Raw genomic sequence first — 20,546 nt, 5'->3', positions numbered from 1 at the left:
CCGCGGCGGACGTGAGGGCGGGTGGCGATGTGACGTCACGCGCGGCCTGGGCCGAGGGTGCAGAGCACTTGCACGTTGCAAGCGCGGGCAAAGAGATTGGTTCCGCGGTGTGGCGCCCTCTTGAGGTGACGTTGGCCCTGTTGCCACCTGCCGAGAAAGGAAAATCTCTTGTCAACGGGCGGGGGTGTCAAGGGCGTCGTGTTGGTATAATCAGGAGCAAATTGGTGCAAACGTGTCCAGAAGCAAAATAGGCGAGCTTGGATATGTAAGTTAACTGCAGCTTGTCAGAGGCAGTTTGTGATTGCACACGTTTGCCTCAAAATAGAGATGCCACTTATTTTTATATTAGGATTAAACCTTTAACAATCCCTTAATAGGCAGAAATTCAACAGGCAAAGCTGCCACCTGTCAGTGTATATCTGTGGTGAGAAATACTGCTGTCCTTTTAAATTTGATGCACAACCATTAAAGCCCTGACACCCAAAAGAGTGGGGGGGTGGGGGGGTCTACAATCTTTTAAATCTTTTAAAATTTTAAAGATTTACAATCTTTAAAAGTCATGGGGATGTTTGCTTTTCAAATCTCATTTGTCTTATTTGAAAGGCACAGTAATCAGGTAAATTGACCCTAACCAGGGAAAGGATCACAACAGGTGGGTTGATGTCCTTTCAAAGTCCATACAGTATTTGTTAGGATATGTACTGTGCATGGAATGTAGGTAAACTAACTGCAACCCATCCCAATTCTTGGTGAAGGGTTCCCGCCCCCCTTGAAATATCTATGAGGAGAGCAGTTTTTAGTTGAAAATGATTATCAAAAATTCAGCAGAAAACATATTAAATAGATTTGCTTGTGTCCTATTCCACATTCAGGCAGTTTAGATTTTACTTTAAAATGGTGCTTGGTTTCTAAAATGGGAAGTAGCTCTATCTAGAACCCCCTTATCTGTCCTTATGGAGCCAGTGGATTATTCATGGTGTTCCTTGCTGCATAGCAAGTGGATTATTCATGGTGTTCCAGTGGATTATTCCAGTGGATAATCCAGTGGATTATTCATGGTGTTCCTTGCTGCATATGTAACATGAATGTAGTGACTTTAATATGTTTGGTGGTTGTTTTTATTTTTTATTTTTTATTTTTATAAAAAATAATATTATTTTTATAATAATATTTATTAGTTTTCCAACAAATTGAACACAAACTACAAAAAACCAAAAAAGAAAAAACATACAAAAATACAATACAATACAAAAAACACTACAAAACACTAGCATACAACTAACAAAACAAAACCCATTTAAAACACAATCCAATTTCAATATCTTGTCTTTCTTTCACTAATTTCCACGACCTCCTCATACCTCCCTTTTTGTATTCCACTTCTATTAATTGTTTCAGCAATTCCTTTCCATCTTCCTCTGTTTTCTATCCTATAATTATCTTAACACTTCCTAACTTTGTTTTTCCCTTTAATGCTCTAATAACCTATTTATACTTAGTTCCTTATAACATTTCTACTAAAGCCATATAACTTCATTCCAACATTTTTCTAACATTCATTAATTTTACAGTATTTCTGTAAATAGTCTTTAAACTTTTTCCAGTCTTCTTCCGCCAACTCTTCTCCCTGGTCTTGGATTCTGCCAGTCATTTCTGCCAGTTCCATGTAGTCCATCAACTTACCCATCTGCCTGGTGGGTAAATCTTGTGTCTTCCAATATTTCGCGATGAGTATTCTTGCTGCTGTTGTTGCATACATAAAGAAAGTTCTATCCTTCTTTAACACCAATTGGCCGACCATGCCCAGGAGAAAGGCCTCTGGTTTCTTAAGGAAGGTATATTTAAATACCTTTTTCATTTCATTATAAATCATCTCCCAGAATGCCTTGATCCTTGGGCACGTCCACCAAAGGTGAAAGAATGTACCTTCAGTCTCATTACATTTCCAACATTTATTATCGGGCAAATGGTAGATTTTTTGAAGCTTAACTGGTGTCATGTACCACCTATAAATCATTTTCATTAAATTTTCTCTTAAGGCATTACATGCCGTAAATTTCATACCTGTATTTCATAACCGTTCCCAGTTTTTAAACACATTTCTTCTACTTTAATAGTATTTATATACCTCCCCTCACCACCAAAATATCCCCTATATATCTCTAATCTCTATTCTTTAATTAATCCTAGTTCTTTAATTGGAGCTGTGGTAATTTTTGTGGCCTTGCAGCAGAAGGTGCCATCTTGAAGGGAAACAGAGTTTTCTACAAATGAACAGTTCTCTCCTAGAAGAAATCAACATTTTATTATTATTATTAATTACATTTATATACCACCTTTATCTTCCAAGAATCTGAAGGTGGTGTACATTGTACTCTTCCCCATTTCATCCTCACAAAAACCCTGTGAGGTAGGTTAGGCTGAGAGGCAGTGACTGGCCCAAGGTCACCAGTGAGCTTCATGGCTTTCACTATGCATCTGTCACCTGTCTTCCTCTCTTGGCAAAAAGAGGATGACTATGTCTGGGTCCAACCCTTTATCTCCAGTTCCAGGACAACCATCAGGGTCCCAACATCACTGATACCTGCCCTGAGTTCCCCTTTATTTTTTGTGGGCCAACACAACACCCCTGACAAAGTGCTGTTACAAGGTATTGAGGGAAATTAACATGGTAGCTAGTCCCTGCCATCCAGCATTGCTGAAAGCATCACTGTTGCTGCTGCCAACCATTACTGACAGGTATGCCTGCTAGGGCATATTGACGGGGGGGTAGGGCGGGCACTAGAATGAAGAATGCATAGGACCACCCCTACCTGGGGCTGGCCCTTTCCAGTTTCCTCTCAAATGACAGCTTCAGGAAAATCTCTCCACTTCCATCTGCTTACACCAGCTAAAAACAGCTAGGGAAAGATTTAATGCTGACCATAGGCAGTGATCCTCCATAAACCTGCTGGCCAAGAAATCCCCAAACATCTATTTCTGGATTTGCTGGATGGCCATTTTACTCTTGGTGGACCTCATGGGAAGCATGACTCAATTCTTCCCACTAGAAAACCAGACAGCAGCAATGATAGATGTTGGAAATCGTTTGCCTTGTATGAATTGCCTCAGGCTTTGCAGGTGCCTGTGGGTACTTTAACAATCCCGTAGCTAACAGGGTAGCAATGTTAACAGAATGTGTGCTCTCTCTCTCTCTCTCTAAAGGTATTTTATTCTTTGTAGGGAGAGGCAGGTACAAGTACAGCTGAACGTATGTAGCTTACACTGATTTCTCCTACATCACAACTTGTATGTGGGCAGTGGAGAAATAAATGGAGAGCAGAGAAAACCCACTGCAAAAATATCTTTTTAAGCCTTCCATTTTGCTTATTGGGCTCTGGGAATGTTGCACATCCTTCCCAGAGGGCAGAAAGAGAGGCCAAGGGCAAGGCTGCTGTAGACAGGGATGGTAATGGGGAGAGCAGTTCCAGAGGTTCCTGGCTTTACACTATTTTGCATTTGCACGAGGACCCCTGAAGCCAAACCCTCATATAAGCTGCCAGTTACCTCTACACAATCACAGGAACTTCCACCTGAAGTGGTATAGTCCAGACACTAGGCCTAATTCAAAAGTTATACATTTCATCTTAGTGGCAGGCTAGGGAAGCAGCTTAGGGCACTTTCAATACATTTTAGTGAAGTAACCATGTGGAAACGAAACCCAGGGACGTGCCAACAAGAAACTCCAACGAAACAATTATGCAGGGCAAATAGCTGGGTCTTTCGCAGGAGTGAAATATTCCTCATCAGGGAGAGGGAGACTGTGGCCTCCAGGTGTTGTTAGATGGCTAAATGCCCTCTGTCCCAGTCAGTATGGCCAATGGTCAAAAACTATGATAGTCTAGCAACCTCTGGAAGTACAGGGGTTCCCCATCTCTATGCTAAAGGGATCCATTCAAGCTGAGGATCTCAAGACACATCATTTTGATGTCACAAGCCAAGGAAGAATTAATTTAGGAACAACCTTGGTTTTAATTTACTTTACATCCATATATCCTGGGGCTTTCCTCAATAAAGAGCTCATTTTGCCCAGTGACTCTAGGTTAATGTAAGTCGGACATGTTTATGCTAGTTTCTGGGTTTAGGAGCTTTTTGGAGTCACAAGTGGTACAGGGAAATTCATGGGCACATGCATATTTTTATAAGCGCATTTACCTAACCTGTATTTATCCACTTTCAAAATGTATTTTCTGTTCTTACCTAACAGCCTATATGCAGCTCTCATTCAGGCATTGATTCAAAAACACTGCATCAAGTGCTCCCAGACAACTGGAGGAATGTTCTTATTTTCTTACGGGCAAACTAGATGAGATTCTATCCACGCAGTTTACAACTGTGTTACTTTTTTTTTAAAAGTAAATGGCAGACATAAGTCCCCTGACTTTAGCCCTTTGCCCTCCCCCTATATTTCTGATCCATACTCGGGGGGGGGGGCACATACCTGCATTTAAATGTAAAAAAATGTGAATTATGTTGCATCTTGTTCAGCACCTTTGCTTCTTTTCAGATTGCAGACACATTGAGCTAATGTTTTCGGGAGACATCCCCAAAGAATTCTCAGCCTAGGTTATCTCAAGAATCACCTTTCTTCATATGAAACCTGTCTTAACATCTTCGTCTTCTGAGGCCCTGGTCTAAGGTCCCTCACCACCACAGGGCCTTTTCAGATCTGGAATAACATGCCAAGGGGGTTCACCTGCCCCCTTTGTTGTTTGCTTTCAGATAGGCAGGAACTTTTTCAGGTTACTCTCCTTGAATTTCATCTTCCTGTTAACTTTTTAGTGTTTTGCACTACAATCCTATACCTACCTAAATGAGTGTAAGCTGTCTTGAACTCAGAGGGGCTTACTTTTGACTAAAATGATGTAGGTTTGTACTGTTAATATCTTTAAGATTGTTAGTTTGGCAGCTTACGTTTGCTGCTGTATTGATCCCCCTCCCCAAGAAGTTGAAAGTCAAATGTGAGGCTTCAACTGTGTCAGTTTTATTTCTGGTGTACAAGTTATTCTCTTTAACTGATATCCAAACACACAAACATAGTACCGAAGAAATATTTTCATGTTCCTTTGCTGTCCAGTTTGTTAAAAGTTTAGAAATACGTTGTCAGAACATGACAGTTTTCAGAGATCCAGAGGGCTCCAATAGGAGAAGAGACTTCCTTATTCACTTTAATGCTAGTGTGAATTTGCTGTATTGATATCTATCTATCTATCTATCTATCTATCATATTCAGGGAACCTTATTTAACAAGGCAGGGTATGAATATTGAACATCGATGAATAATGGTTTCCATTTCTATTTTCTGTACTGCAGGAAGGACAAGGATGACTTGTTGCCTGTGGTCTTCAGCATTCCCCTTTCACTTCTGGAAAGAAGCTCAGTCCATCTTCCTTTTTATTTCACCACCTGTAAAACCACTGAAAAACTTCAATGCTGTACTTTGTTGACTTGAGTTACCTAAGGTGTTTTTGACCACTTGAGGTTTCACAACACCTCGCTCCTTCCCAATTTGGTTAGGGAAACTCCACAGCAGCAGTCACAAAATGATGTACACCCAACTCACTTGCTCAAACTTCTTTTTATTTCAGGCTTAAAGTCAAAATTAGCCAAACCTCTTGATAATTACATTATATATATTTATATATCTATGTAGATATACAGATAAAATTATAGAGATTTTATAGAAAAGACTTTTTGCTTTTGTCTGCAACCTCCCCCCCCCAAAAAAAATGTGTAAATAAAAATAATAAAATAGCCAAAGAAGTGGCAGCGTTTGTCTATCCATGTTGCTTCCATCTGCCACAGCACCACTGTTAAAAACAATCTGTCCTTTCTTCCTCCTCCACTGGGAGGTGGGAAACTCCCTCCTGTAATCATTGTGCATTTTCTCCCCCCCCCCCCCCACCTCTCAGAACCGAGAGAAGAGTTTGCAGCTCCTCAGTAGCAGAATATACCTGGTCCCAATTTCCTGCAGTATTCACAGCCCCAAAGGGTGGAGGACATGGGCAAGCTAAGAACAAGTTGAATGCTAAGTGGGACTTCAAGAACACACAAAAATTCTTCCAAGTTTGTCTCAAATGGGAGATGGCTTTAGCAACTGAGACTTTCTGCCATGGCCATAATGTTCAGCTGTTGTTTTTCTCCAAAATGTGGCATATTGATCCTGGCAAATGGCAGAGAGCCATACTCAATCCCTCAGCCCTGTGGGCTCCTGTAGGAAAAAAAACAAGCGAATCTCTCAGTGTCTTGTACTCATGTTAGTTCCATGAGTGAAGCAGCCACTGGGGCTAGGAAAAGGCATCCTCCACATAAGACAGCGTGTGGGTGATGCTAATACTGCAGTGTGTGCATGCGCTTAGGGGCAAAGAGCTGCCCAGTCTATGGCACACTAGTCTGACCCCAGTCTGTGTGACTTGGTTGAAGTTCTGTGGCATGCAAAGTCTGGGTCCCAAAAGGATCTGGCTGGTCAGTTTTGTGTGGCACCCTTCAGAACGCAGTGCTGGCCATGCTCCCCGGGGCAAAGATTCGGGGCAAACTGTCAAGAGACTCTTCAAGACGTCGGTGAGCAGATTTCCCATCTTCTCCTGCAAGCAGATAAAGCAATCAGCTGTTATTTAGGATATGGTTTGCCCCAGCCTTGCACATGTCTACAAAGTCAGACCATAAAATTTCCCTGCAATCTTCCTTGGCAACACACTGGCCTGAAAATGGGTGATTCCCTCCCCCACCCAATTTCATAAAACTTCATTGCTTGGCTGCCTAAGGGTGATCCAACCAGCTGTGTGGCTACACTTATAAGACTACACTTCCAAAATTAATGTATGGTCAATATTGTTTGCTGATGATGGTCCATTCATATTTTCTTGAATGTGAACCCAATTCCCCAACCAAACAATGAAGACTGATGAGGCTATATGATTACTGACAAGAATTTACCCTTGTAGGAATGGTCAGTTGATACATCTGAAGAGCTCATTTAGTACCTTTTGAACCCCGTTGGTTTCCAGGTGCCCTTTTCTGTCCTGAGTCAGAGTCATTTAACAATTGTCCTGCTTCCTCTGCATGTTCAAACTGGCGCATGACTGCACTATTCTATTTGAATTTGCCCTTCATTTTGTACCTGTGCTGATCTTTGCTTGCTTGCAGTACTTTAGAACTTGTAAATAAATACCCTCCGCAACAGGCATGCTGCTTTAAGCAGAACTTTCAGGGAACATAAGAAGAGCCTGCTAGATCAGGTCAATGACTCGTCTAGCTCAGTATCTTGTTTTTACAGTGGCCACCCAGATGCCCACGAGAAGCTCCACAAGCAGGACCTGATTGCAACAGGTCCCCCCATTCAGGCACCTGGATCGACACAGTTTTTGTGGCATTGCAACTGCTGACAATCCCCTCCTGCTGCACTTTGATGGTCTGCTAGTGGGTCTGTGAAATGGGTGGTGTAACCCCCACAAAAAAACCTTTTAAATTATTAAAAACTATTGTCCAGATTTCATTCCATTTTAGAAAATTTACAGGGTGCCATGCCAGATACTGTGGATCTCACCCCACTCCATAACAAATACAACCAGCTCTGTGCCAGTGCTGATTCCTGGGCTCCTAGTTTCTAGTGATAACGGTTGGTGTGTGTTCAAGCTTCCCCCTGAAACTTATGTTCCCAATCTGGGGCCTGCAGTTGCAGCATATGAACAGTAGGGGAAGCCAAGGGTGTAGGCAGAAGCTCTCAAGAGAGCTGCTGTGAAGGATGTCCTGCTCAGTGAAGGGTGTGCTTGGCCTTGTAACTGGCTAATGCAGGAATGGGGGCAAGAGGCCTTTTCACCCACCATTGGTAGCAGAAAACCCCAGGGTGCAATTCAAAGACATATGCCCTACGACAAGAATGTTGTCATTCCTGACAACATAGACATCAACAGGCCATCACCCTAACCTTATAGTTCTACCCCTTTCAGCTCTCAGAAGCTAGTCGCCCATCACTAATGGAATGCAGGAGGAGACTTAATAGTGCACCTTTGAGAAGCCCTTCATCTTCCAGGTGTTTCGAGCTTCTTAAAAACAAGACACCTTTAGCTGGGAAGGCAGGTTTCATTTGGAAGAGATGAACTACACGCTTCTTGTTAGTGCCAAGCCCCTGATCTAAAAGGCCTGTCTGGGTAGGAAAGTGGAACTTGCTTTGCATGCAGAAGATCCCAGGGGTGAGTGCTTGGCATCTCTAGTGGAAAGATCAACAAGTAAGTGATGGGAAAACCACAGCCAGATACGGGAGAGCCACTGAGGCTTAGGGCAAGATGGACAAGCAGTCTGACCTGGCAGAAGGCAACTTCCTATGTAATCTGGATCATAGCCCCTCAACAGGTGTGCCATTCCCTTTGCAACAGTGACAAAGACACAGCCAGAACACAAGCGCACTAGGAGGAGTGAGCTGAGACAAAAGACCTGACAAGATAAAGACCAACAGGGTCCAGGACAAGAGACACCAATAAAGCATGCAGCACAGGGGGAAGGGGGAAGAACGGACTGGCCAACACATCCCGACCTGTGCAGCTGCTGTCATGACCCGGAAGTCTAGTTAGCCAATCAGATGGTTCTCTCAGTGCCATCTAACAAAATGATAAACAACAACTGCTTAGTGCTTTCCACTCTCAATGTTCCATATCAACTCTCACTAAGTGAGCAGCAATGTAGGGCCAAGAGGGTCCTCTGTCCTATGCTGTGAACACTAGCAAGGAATAGGTATGGGGTATTTAAGAGCATAAATCTATGGCCAAACAAGCTAGGAGTTCTGCCTAGCCATCTAGTATAGAGTGAGCACCACATGGAGCCAGACCCCACCCCTCAACAAGCCACAAGGCAGGAGTGGACAACCGGCAGGGTGGGCTGCCTATAGCCTTTAGCCTGGTTTCCAAAGCCCTCTGCAACCTACTGGTTTAAATTTTTGGAAGAAGTGATCTGTCTCTTTCTGAATGGCCTGTTGAGTAGCAAGGGGGGGGGGAGGGAGAAAGAATGAAAAAGGTAGCCCCACCCACCTCAGGCTCTGGCCCTGCACACTGCTGACTTTAGCCCCAATGGATTCCCCTGAGAGAATGTCCCCCTTGATGGTTGTCAACCACTGTCATAAAGGGAGCCGCCTGCCCAGGTGAGACGGGAGAGAACTATGTCTGAAAACAAGGGAAGGGAAGGCACTCACCACACAGCATTAGGCTCTGTTTGGCTGCCTCTCGTACGGCCTCCTTGTCCGTTTGGCACAAGTACACCAGCTGCTCAATACTCTCCTTGGCCTATTGGAGGAAAATGTAAAAGAAGCTGATGTTATCAAGTTTTAGCTCCTTCTCTAAAGGGAACCCCAAAACCCAAAGCTACAAATAAGGTGGAGGACCAATACACAAATACTGGATATTGAAGCCCACTGCAGCCCAGACAGTTGCTCAACCAAACCTTGTGGTGTGCAATCACCAAGAAGGCTTCCCTTCCTTCCATACAACAAAGTCTTGTTTTAAATGATCAGGTACAGAGGGTGAGATACATCCAGAAAACTCCTGGATATCAGTTAGTAAATATATTAAAAGCAGACCTTTGAGAAAAGCTTCTATCTAGCCCTCACCTTAAGGCAGCCCAGAGCTGCGCAGGCTGCAATCCGTGTTTGCACCTCTTCATCCTCCAGCTGCTCAAGGTAACAGACCAGGGCCTGGGAAAGACACGTCAGTCAGCCTGCTTGTGCCCCCTTTCTGTACACCACACACCTTTTGTTTCTTGAGACAGATGGGTGGCAACAAACAAAACACCCAACTAAGAAATCAACAACCAATGACTAATAAGGCACTCTCAGCTACTTCATGAAACTGCAACTCCCAGAATTATTCAGGAGGAATCAAGAAAGTTTAACTGCTTCCAACATGCTTTAGCAATCTGTAGTGTACGCGGGTGGCGCTGTGGGTTAAACTACAGAGCCTAGGACTTGCCAATCAGAAGGTCGGCGGGTCGAATCCCCGTGACGGGGTGAGCTCCCGTTGCTCAGTCCCTGCTCCTGCCAACCTAGCAGTTCAAAAGCACGTCAAAGTGCAAGTAGATAAATAGGTACTGCTCCATCGGAAAGGTAAACAGCGTTTCCGTGTACTGCTCTGGCTCGCCAGAAGCGGCTTAGTCATGCTGGCCACATGACCTGGAAGCTTTACGCCGGCTCCCTTGGCCAATAAAGCGAGATGAGCGCCGCAGCCCCAGAGTCGGTCACGACTGGACCTAATGGTCAGGGGTCCCTTTACCCTTTACCTTTAGTGTAGCTGCACTTGAAACCAGGCTAATCTCCTGATCAATAAATCCCCTCCCAACAATAGTACCAGCACAGTAGATATTTACCCGTTCCCGGAAGCCAGGGTTCTCCGACAGGTTGCGCAACTGTGCTGACACGGCCCCGACAACCTTGCTGTTTCCTTCCACAAGAAGCAGGCTTAAGGCTTTCAGCCCATCCTTACGAAGCCGGCTCTCAGGAACGCGCTTCAGGGCCTTCAGGACCACGTCTTGGTCATCAGAATTCAGGTTCTGTGCTAGCAGCACTACAGTGTGAAGGCAGAACCAGCTCCATGGTTAGCTACATCATTATTTATTTATGAAGTTCATTTACATACTCCTTTTCAGGAATACATCTGGGAAAGCTGAAGACCAGACACAAAGGGTTATTGTATCCACTGTTAGTGCCACTTAGACTCACTGAAATAGATAGACCTCTGGGTCTACTCTTGAGGGAAAGCTGGTTGGCTACAACCCTGAAATTTTTAAATTTAAGCAATCCAAAATTAACGAGTAAAAAAATGCATAAAACAAATATATAAATCATTACAGCATTTTAAAATTACTCCCATCATGCATATACATTATAACCCAAATTTATAATAGTCAATCTATAATTCATGGAACCTTTATTTTTTCCAGTTTTGACTAACAGTCGTTCTAACTGCAGCAATAACATGTACAGTATCATTTCTCCATCCTCTGCTAATATTAATGATTTAACATAGCACAATATTATGGATGGTGATATACATATATCCAGTCATCTTGTACGCTGGTCATTGCTAACTTCAAGTATTCCATAATTTGCGACATTTCCAATAAATGCAAGTTGCATCTGCTTGAACTACAAGCAGGAATTACAATGCCAGCGAATGGCATTAACTCCTGAGTCACTTAAGAAGAAATTTAGTAAGAATCCCTTTACGTGGCTTCTAATAGGTAGAAGGAATAGCCTTTCCTAAAAAATGCCTCTAATAGGTAGAAGGAATAGCCTCCCCTAAAAAATGCCCTTGTGATGGGCAGGGTGATGATCAAACCCTTTAAGTAGCATGTGAGCCAAGAGGTATGGTCACATGTGCAAGTCTTCACTTGATGTTGCTGCTATCTGGCATCACAACATGCATGTGGGAACCCTCCATGAATCTTCACAAGTCACACAACATACCTTCCTCCGCCAACTCCATGATGTAAGAGTCCAGCGTCAAGACAGGCAGAGCCTCAAAGTGGCTCCAGTATTGGAAAACAGTGATCTGCTCAGCCTGGCAGCTCCCCTGGCGCCTGGGCAGTCTGCGTTGCAGAAACTCCTCCACCAGCTTCACACACACTGTGGCAGGGGGAAAAACACTGTCAAGGTGGCTCCCAAATACTTGGTAGATGTACCAATCATATGACAAGGGTCTTGCAACTACACCCAGGCTTCTGAATGGGCCTGGAGTATGGTAGGGACTTGGGAACAGTCCCTGGGAACAAGCTCAGGGGTGGGTTCACTCTTTGGATATGAATAAAGCTTTGAGGAGTTCATTCTGAGTTACACTCATTTTGCCACCACCCTCAACAGTTCAATCATAGTCAACTCCAACAAATCATGGGCCAGTTATACTGTTATTTGGAGTACAATCAGTCTTTAACATATCTCGATACAAAAAATGCTGAACTAAGTCTAAGGCAAAGAACAGCTCAAAGGTTCCCTAGGAGTCATTCCTTTATGAAAGTGAATTTTAGGGCATCACAAACGACCCTTGTCCTCTAACCATACTCACCTTCCTCATAAAAGAAGCATACGGCACAAGCATAGGAATGGATATTTGGCCCAGAATTCAGCACTCGGGGAACCCCCAGATTCATTCATTAAAAAATCCCAAGCATCTGGACCCCTGACAACATGAAATATGAGCCATGCCTGCTGGAACATAAAGCTGGGAACCAAGTGGAATGAGGAATGCCTGAAAGACACAGGTGTGCTTAAGGGAAGATGTGATAGCTGTCTTCAAATATCTGAAGGGCTGTGACAGAGAAGGTGGAACAGCCTTGTTTTCTGTTGCTCCAGAGAGCAAGACAAGTACTAATGGGTGGAAATTGCAAGGAAACACATTTAAGCTAAGTGCTAGGAGAAACCTCCTAAAAGTAAACATTGCAACAGTGGAACAATTTGCCTTATGAGGTGGTAAACTCGGGTTGGATTAAATAGCTTCCAAGGTACCTTCCAACTGTATGATACTATGGAATATCAAAGCTGGAGTGGGACTGAGGAGGACTTCTAGCAGTCAAGGTATCAGCCCCTTGCCCATCCCACATCACTAGCTAAAGCATAGATGTGCACAATGTGCAGGTTCATGCTTGAATTGCAAAGAATATAAAAAAGACTGCAGATCGTAAGATGAAATTGGGGGCAGTGGAGAGAGAAGTAAAGCATATAGTAAGTACTGTCCTGTGTCCAAAGTCACACCCACCTGGATCTGCCAGGCCTTGCTGGCGTTCGTTGATTCGTGCCGCATACTGGGAATTGAGTGTCTGCAGGAATTTTTCTACAGGGCAGGTGTATAGATTAGGCATGACCACACAGTTGTCCCAGAAGGGCAATACTCCCTCCTTCCATGAAGAAAACTCTACCACTGAGAGGAGAAAAAGACGACATAGACAGCTTAGACCTCTGGTTATGATAATAACACCAGGAGGAACATTCCCCCCCCCCCCCGAACCAGTCTTACTCTTAGAAGCTCCACAAATGTCTCTCTTTCCCTCCCCTGCAAAGTATCCTATACAAATTTACATTGAAAACAGCAGTCAGCAATGCTCTAAAAGTACACTCACCATATTTATGGTCAGCTGTACCCATTCTTTTGCACGATGAGCTCAAATTGCAAAGGTCTGCAGAAAGTGGCTGTGCACAACTCTGATTGGCTAGCAGCTGTAAGGTCAACATCTCCTCCCTCCCCCATTCTCAATTTAGTTTTACAACTCTTTAAAAACTGTTCTTTTAAAGAAAGGGGTTCAGGGAATGTTACATTGAATAAAGGCAGACACAATGCTTTAAAAAACTTTTTAAATATAAAAAACAAACAACTATTGCAGGTATAAATGTATCTTACAAAGACAAGCCAGCAGGAAGCCAACCTTACCCTATGGAAGAAAGACAAACAGCCTGGCTGCATGCTTTGTTGTATATTTGCAGACACCCTTTGTAGAGTAACAGTTGACTCACTGTATCCTGCAAATAAGTGCCTATTCCGGCACTGATGTAGCTAACCCCAGATTCATTCCACATCTCTCCTCTTTCTTCCTTACCTTCCTCAGCAGAGCTGGCTGTCCCTGCTCGCTCCTCTGCTAAGCGGCAAACCATCTCCAGGACTTGTGCTTCCCTTGCCAGCCTGTCGAGGGCATACATTTCCCGGCAGCGGAGGGGCCCAAAAGTGCCCAGTTTCTAGGAATCAGATACAAGTGGGAAAGATTCTTAGTGGAGGTGGTCAATCTCAGCTCATACTGTGCAGGGCATATGGGGAGCCCTTTTAAGGTAAGGCTCCAGTACAAGTAGCTACTCCCCCCTGGTTAGGTATCATGTGCAAGAACACCACAGAAGGGCAGGCCTGGCATCAAAGCTGGGACTCAACAACTTGAGTGATGTCCGACTGACAGGATGGTCAGAAAAGACGAGGAGGAGGAGGAGGAGTTCCAAGGTAAGAGCCAAGTCTTAGGTTCCCTCTGGTGGTGGGAACCAACTCTGGATGTTGGTGGGCACCAACTCCCATCAGCCCAAGTCAACATGGCCAATGGCCAGGAATGATGGGCATTGTAGTCCATCATCGTCATCTAGATTTCAGAGTCTTGGTTTTGAATGAGGAAGCCCTAAAAGGCCTGGGACCAGTGTTATCGAAGGACCTCCTTGGTATCAACCTGCCTATCTACTGAGCTAATCTAACAGGGCCTTGCTCCAGGTGTTCCTGCTGGCTGGTTATCAGAGCCTTTTTCCATTGTGGGGCCCCAACCATACAATGCTTTCCCCAAGTTTTTGCCTAGCACCTATTTCTTAGGTTTCTTCAAATGGCTTTGCAGGGTTTTCATTGTGGGTGGCTAAGTTGGGTGGTTTTTTGTTTTAAATCTGTTCATAGTACTGCTTTTTTAAATGTGCATTTGTATTGTATTTTTATTTGGCTTTATTACTTATTTTGTTTTTTTTAAAAGCTCTTGCAAACCCTCCTGATCTTCATTTTTATGCAAGGACAATCATCTTGCACAATGAAAGACATAGCCCATTCTTCACTGAAACCTCACTGTGAACTCACCAGCAGCAAGCGATTGCAATGGTTCAGGTGTAGGACCAAGGCCCTGTCGAGGAACTCGTTGCCAGTGCTCATGGGCTCTGAGCCACCCTCTGAGCTTAAGCACCCAGCTGTGTCTTCAGTAACAGCCTCGCTGGGTCCCGGTACCCTGCCCAGGGGTGCAGGCTGTGCACTGCTAGCCTTCCTGTGAAAAGAGCCAGCAGGAAAGATATTAGCAGGGATCCAGTCCTTTGCAAGCCCAACTTTCTTCACTCTGTCAACCCCTGAACATTGAAATGCATTGAAAGTATGATTTGGCTTGTCCCAGCATCCATGTGACACCAAAAAGCTCCTGAACAGGTCTGAATTAGGGCTGTGATATCTACTTGATTAACTGGCAAAATCAAATATATAACAAACTTTAATCAACTGAAAAAGGTGTCTCCCCGTTAATCTGGCAGAAGATTTTTCTGAAAATGAGAACATATACTTCTTGCCTCACAAATGTTTACCCAACATGCAAATTGAATGGAGTAACACAAATCAATCCATTGATTTTAAACCCTCTTCCGTTATCATATCCTTAACTGGGTTGCGGATCTAGTCAAGTGAGCACTGCAACTTCAACTGCCAGTGTCTCAACAGAGCACTCCTGAACACTTTTATCCACTTTGTGCTCCAAGACATTTACACTCCCCTTTTTGCAATGGTCTACTTTCCTACAGAGGCTGGAAGAGAACAGATTCCTGCTGGCAATATCCAGGGCTGGCCGCTGAGTGGCACTGTTGCAGCACAGCCTGCTGGAATTCACCTGTCAGGCCCGGCTCATTTCCGGCAGCTGCATCGGCACTGTGGGAAAAGTCCATCTGGGTCTCTTAGCGTGCCAAGCAAAGACATTAGCCTGGAGCAAACACAGAGCCCCAGCCAGACAAGGGAGCCACTAAGAATCCAAACTATCCCTGAACTGTGGGGGCCTGTTTATAAAAACCAACTATCCTGAGATAAAGACCTCTGAGCTCCCTTCAAGTTCTGGTACAGGGAGAGGATACACAAATAAACTGGAGGAGAGTCAACAGCCGTAGGCTGTTTCATCCTAACTTAAGCTGAGTATTGCCAATTGGTAGGCCAATGAATCAGTGTTATCTGGCCCACCTTTAATCAAGGTTTTTTTCCAAAAAAGTAGTAGTAATATTCATACAAATAATAAAAAAAAAGAATAGGTTTGAAAAAGCTGAATATATTCCCATTTTACGTCCACACTGGACTTTCTGTACAATGCTCCTGGTTATGCCTGAATACAGAAGTTTGTTCATTATGAAGGAAATGGCTGCAGCTCAGTTGTGGTGCACTTGAACACAGGAGGTTCCTGAAGAACTGCTGCCAATCAGCGAAGACAATACAAAGCAACTTGGAACAAGGGTCTGACTTTGTGTGAGGCACCTTCCAATGCTCCTATGAAGCTTTTACCATGTTAAGGGTCACCAGTGCTATCAGAGGACTTGACCGCCCATGATGGATTTGGAGAGTGTGAGAGAAAATATACTTTTAGGCCACAGCTGGAGAAGACAGGGCCCTTTAGAGAATACAGAAGCTGGTCAACCTGATTAAAGCTACGGTAAGGCTGTTATTTGATAGCCAGAATTTGCAGTTTGTCGTCTCATCAAAGATGGTTAAACAAAGGGGTGTTGTGGGAGAAACACTTTGTGTACTTTAGTGCCATAATAAACCTGTTAGTATTTTAAGGTGCCTTGGTATATTTGTTGTTTTTGCTGCTACAGAGGAAGAAGGTGACCTCCCCAGAATTCCTTGTTCCTGTAAGACAGATGCTCTTCCAGGATAACCACCTGGGACAAAATTGTAGAGCCTCAGTAGTGTGAGGAAGCTCCAGGGCAGGCACATGCTAGCCAAGAATGTTAAAAGCTTGCAGGCTCCTGTTGTTCAGGAATGGGAAGCCTGTGGCCCTCCAAAGGTACTTGCATTCCTGTTACCAAACTGCTCTGGTCAGCGCACCCAATGGTCTGGGATGATGGAGTTGTAGTTCAGCAGGAACTGGAAGGCCACACCTTCTTCAGTTAACACCTCATCATTTTGGGATGAGGGGTTTTCTAATTTTGCCCCTTTGCATTGCAAGCCTCCAATCACTTTTCGCTATAAAACTGAATATTACTTTGTCCCCACTTCTCATACAGATCGGAATCCCAACATGCTGGGGTTCCGCTTATGCCCACTTTAACTTTTGGCAGCCTACACGGAGTTCCCTAGTAACCTATCCCAGCCTCACTCACCCATCATCATCTGAATCTTCTGTATCAGAAGCATTGAGGAAGCTGAAACTCTCCAGAGCATGCTCTACCGTCAGGCTGGTGCTGGAGGCCCGGCTCAGGCACACACCCTGCTTTTGCTGTGGGATGAGGGGAAAGAAAACAAGTATCACTTTGTCCACTCTGGCAGCTGTTTCCTATGTCTGCCAGCAAAACACTCTGGGCCATGAGATCAAGCTGTGATCACCTGTGCTTCTGTGGTTGCAGCCGCTGTAGCTTCGAGAAGTGAGAAACTCTGAACAATTTCTAAGGGGAAAGTTGTAGGGAGGGGACATCTTCTAATCTCATAAGTATAAAAGCATAAGAAAAATGTCAAAAGCAATATTTGGGCAATAGCTTTTATCAGAACAACCAAAATGTCACAAAACTTGTGTGCAAGCTTTTAAGTTCTCCAGAACCCTTTAACAGGCTAGATGGTAAACAAAGCTGGCTGGCCCAGGGGTGGGGGAGAAAGGGAGAAACTTGGCTGAGAGTGAAGCCAGGGAACCTCCATCTGATCTCCACAGATGGAATGTGGAAGGAGGTGGCAGACATTCAGTCTCATTTTCCTCAGGTGCCATGCAGCTTTCAGGTTGCACTTAAGGATGCCGGGAAGAAGGAACATACCATATTTCTTTTGCTTCTATATGTAAGGCAGAATTTGGCTTCTATGTGTATCTGTTTGTGGGCTGAGTGTTGGATTCTGTTGGTCAGGATGCACCTTAGCAAGAGGATGAAAAAGGAGGGGACCCTGGATTCTAAATGTGCTTCAAAAACTGTTGTTACATTTCCGGCGGGGGAGAGGGTGTCTTGTTTTATTATACTGTATTGTAGCTCTGCTTTGTATTACATTGCATTGGATTATATTACATTGTAGTTTCTCAGTTTTCTTTTTGTTATATACACATATTGCTATTTTGTTAACTGCTTATGTGTATCTGCAACAGTAACTTCACCAGACTGGGTGGGAACACTAGAAAGGATTTACAGCGGTCAGGGAGCGAGGCTTCAGGGGTCCAACAAATTATTCTTTTGTTCTTCCCTATGGTTGGCACAAATTATGCAAACAACAAGCAGCAAATATGCACAAAGTGAGGTTTGTTTGCACAATTCACACAAGTTCCAGAATTCAGCAAAGTTTGGTTAAAACATTTTATTACAGCTCTAAATATACACAGATCCAGGGATGCTGTCCTTCCCCCAGCCATGGTCTTCTTCACCCCCTCTCACTCACCAAGAGAATCTCCTCTAGGTGCTTGAGCTCCTGTTCCAAGGTCTGTAGCTCAGGGAACTGGCCTCGGTAGTCATCTAGAGCAGAGGCCAGTGAGTTGATGGCCTCCTCCAGCCCACAGTCCACAGGCTTGGGCTTTGGTGGCTCCAAGAGTCCCACTGGCTGAAGCTCCTTTGGGACCGGCAGGCTCAATGAAAGCTTGGGCTGTTCAACCTCTTGGGCTTGGGAGGCTGTGTCCTCAGTCCCTTCTACAGTGGGAGTGGCCCCACCAGGCTCAATCTCCTGTTCTCCAGCCTCTATGATCTGAGTGTCCAGCACTGAGCCTGCACTTTGGGGCAAGGAGTTCGTTTCCAGCGGAGGCAGGTCCCTGGGACTGGAGTCTCTGGGGACAGTGCACTCCTTTTCCTCTGCCAATGGCAGGTCCACACTAGCCTCGCTGATCTGACTAAGTGTCCGAGCATAGGGCACATGTCCGTTAGCCACAGCCACCTCCTCGCGAACGGCTGGTGGCTCTTTGTCCTCGGGTTGCGTAAAGGCAATTTCTATGGCAGGCGGAGTTGCCTGTACTGCAGGTTGCACAATAGGCCTGGGCAGTGTATGGCGGGCACTTCCAGACAGCTGTGGGCTAGAGGAATCATCCGAAGACTCTGAAGAGATGGACCAGGCTGCCCCGTTCTCAAGCTCCTCCTGCTGCCGCAACATGTTCTGGAAAGAATGCAGCATAGATGAGACACGAGGGATGCATTGAGCATAGTGCATGTGTGCAAGCATGGAAACATTTGTCACTGCCTACACCCCTGTATAACACCATCACTTCCTTCCACCGCCACCCCACTCCTTTACTCTTCAGGCTCACTGAAGTTTCCTTATTTGTGCCCCTTGACCCCCATGATAAGCTCCATTGTTATACCAGGCTGCAACTGAGCTCCCACTCTCTTCACTTGGCCAGCAACAGGAACTTGGGAGATTGTGCCCTTTGGGTGGAAAGATGCTGGATATCAGAGAGACTGCAACTTTGGTAGGAGCAGGAAGCGCAAAATGTTGGTCATCATTTTGCGACTCGGCTCCCCACTGGAGAAGACAGCTTGCCCAGGATGTGTGATGCTGCATCTTTTCCAGACAAAAGCAAGTCTCTGCTTCAAATCTCAACAGTCTTGGAGACAAGACTCCAGGGCAGCAGCCCAGCTACTTGTGGGCAGTTAAATCAACCTCCCTTGCAAGTGGGGTTGGATCCAGAACTGGCCAGGAGGGCCATCATTCCTAGCTGTCCTGTTCTTGGTTTGCTGTGACAACTCAAGGTGCCCTCGACAAGATGGCAAGGCACCTGAGAAACATTTCGGCCCCTAACCATTCTCTAACAGGCTGCTTGGAGGGATATTGGCTTCCAGCCCTCCAGCCCAACCCTTTCTATTCAAAGCCCTTTGTGCTTCTTTACATAGCTTCCACCACTCCTCTATACATCCACCACCCATGGATAAGGGCAGGAATTGCAGCCAAGATGAGACACACGAGTGATTTGTTTGTTTGCCAGGCCCCAGCACTGAGCCACATGTCACAAATCACATGGCAAATTATATGCCAATTCTCTGCTAATCTTTGTGGCAGGCAAGGAGGAAATCACTGTTTATTTCAGGTAGCACCCCAGACGAAGGAATGTTGCACAATTCCCTGAAGGTTACATTTCCTCCTTTCTTGAGATACCTGCTCCAGTTTGGAAATACCACAAATTACACAGAGGAACACGGGAAGCCACCTCATGCTGAGTCAGACCAATAGTCCATCTAGCTCAGTATTGTCTACACTTACTGATAGCATCTTGCCAGGGATAAGGGACATTCCCAGCTGTACCTGGAGCTGCAAGGAATTGAAACTGGTACATTCTCTGGGCAAAGCATCTGAATTACCACTGAGCTACAGCCCGTACACACACACACACACACACACACACACACACACACACACCAGCTTGGGAGGCCTAGAGCAGGGAGGGGAAACCTGTCATCCTCCACATGTTCAACTCCCATCATAATTTACCATTTGCAATGCTGGCTGGGGATGATGAGAGTTGGAGTTCATCATCATCAACTGGAAGGTCAAAGGTTCCTCAAGTCCTGGCCTACAGGGAGGCAGCTCTTCCTCAGCCACCAAATCCACCAGAAGGCAGCCATATGATGAATATGGGCAGCACATAGAAGGCTGGTATATTACAGAAGGCAAACTGGTGTGAGGAAGAAATCTACTACTACATAAAGCAGGAGACAAAAGCCTGTATGATCCGCACCCTGCCTTCAGGGGCAGCAGCAAGTAAGCACACGATCGCCACGAAACACCACAATCTGGGAAGACAGGGGAAGTCCACTGCTCACTACTGCAAAGCGGCAGAGGGACAGGCAAGATTCTGCAGTGAATCCACTTGCCTTATTCACAGCTCTGATT

At 45.0% G+C, this 20,546-nt stretch overlaps 1 protein-coding gene and 1 long non-coding RNA gene across 21 annotated transcripts in view; one reads left to right on the top strand and one right to left on the bottom strand.

Moving 5' to 3' along the window:
* Window positions 1–15: 15 nt before the first annotated feature.
* On the top strand, window positions 16–5,808 carry LOC310683069. Of its 2 annotated transcripts, XR_014514261.1 has the most exons (4): window positions 16–976; window positions 1,046–1,114; window positions 2,088–2,739; window positions 5,353–5,808. It is a non-coding gene; the product is annotated as an uncharacterized lncRNA (long non-coding RNA). The 2 variants fall into 2 exon arrangements; XR_014514262.1 differs by lacking the exons at window positions 1,046–1,114; window positions 2,088–2,739 and having other exon boundaries at window positions 59–265.
* RIPOR1 (RHO family interacting cell polarization regulator 1) overlaps window positions 5,599–20,546 on the bottom strand; it is a 96,378-nt gene continuing 81,430 nt past the window's right edge. For 11 of the 19 annotated variants that reach the window (XM_083452440.1, XM_083452438.1, XM_083452425.1 and 8 more), the window contains 10 exons: window positions 18,114–18,815; window positions 16,865–16,980; window positions 14,604–14,784; window positions 13,609–13,744; window positions 12,774–12,935; window positions 11,489–11,647; window positions 10,390–10,586; window positions 9,638–9,721; window positions 9,224–9,314; window positions 5,599–6,623 (listed from right to left, as the gene is read on the bottom strand). In XM_083452440.1, the coding sequence (XP_083308566.1) occupies window positions 6,526–6,623; window positions 9,224–9,314; window positions 9,638–9,721; window positions 10,390–10,586; window positions 11,489–11,647; window positions 12,774–12,935; window positions 13,609–13,744; window positions 14,604–14,784; window positions 16,865–16,980; window positions 18,114–18,815 (1,926 nt within the window). In that variant the 3' untranslated portion in view covers window positions 5,599–6,525. Of the gene's footprint in view, window positions 6,624–8,572; window positions 8,637–9,223; window positions 9,315–9,637; window positions 9,722–10,389; window positions 10,587–11,488; window positions 11,648–12,773; window positions 12,936–13,608; window positions 13,745–14,603; window positions 14,785–16,864; window positions 16,981–18,113; window positions 18,816–20,546 lie in introns of all 19 variants that reach the window. The other 8 variants (XM_083452430.1, XM_083452428.1, XM_083452434.1 and 5 more) reach the window with 1 other exon arrangement.

The sequence above is a fragment of the Podarcis tiliguerta genome, assembly GCF_965153285.1.
Source record: "Podarcis tiliguerta genome assembly, chromosome: 8".
Lineage (NCBI taxonomy): Eukaryota > Metazoa > Chordata > Lepidosauria > Squamata > Lacertidae > Podarcis > Podarcis tiliguerta.
The sequence above is the reverse complement of the archived record's forward strand: the minus strand, read 5'-3'. Positions and strand labels throughout refer to the sequence as shown.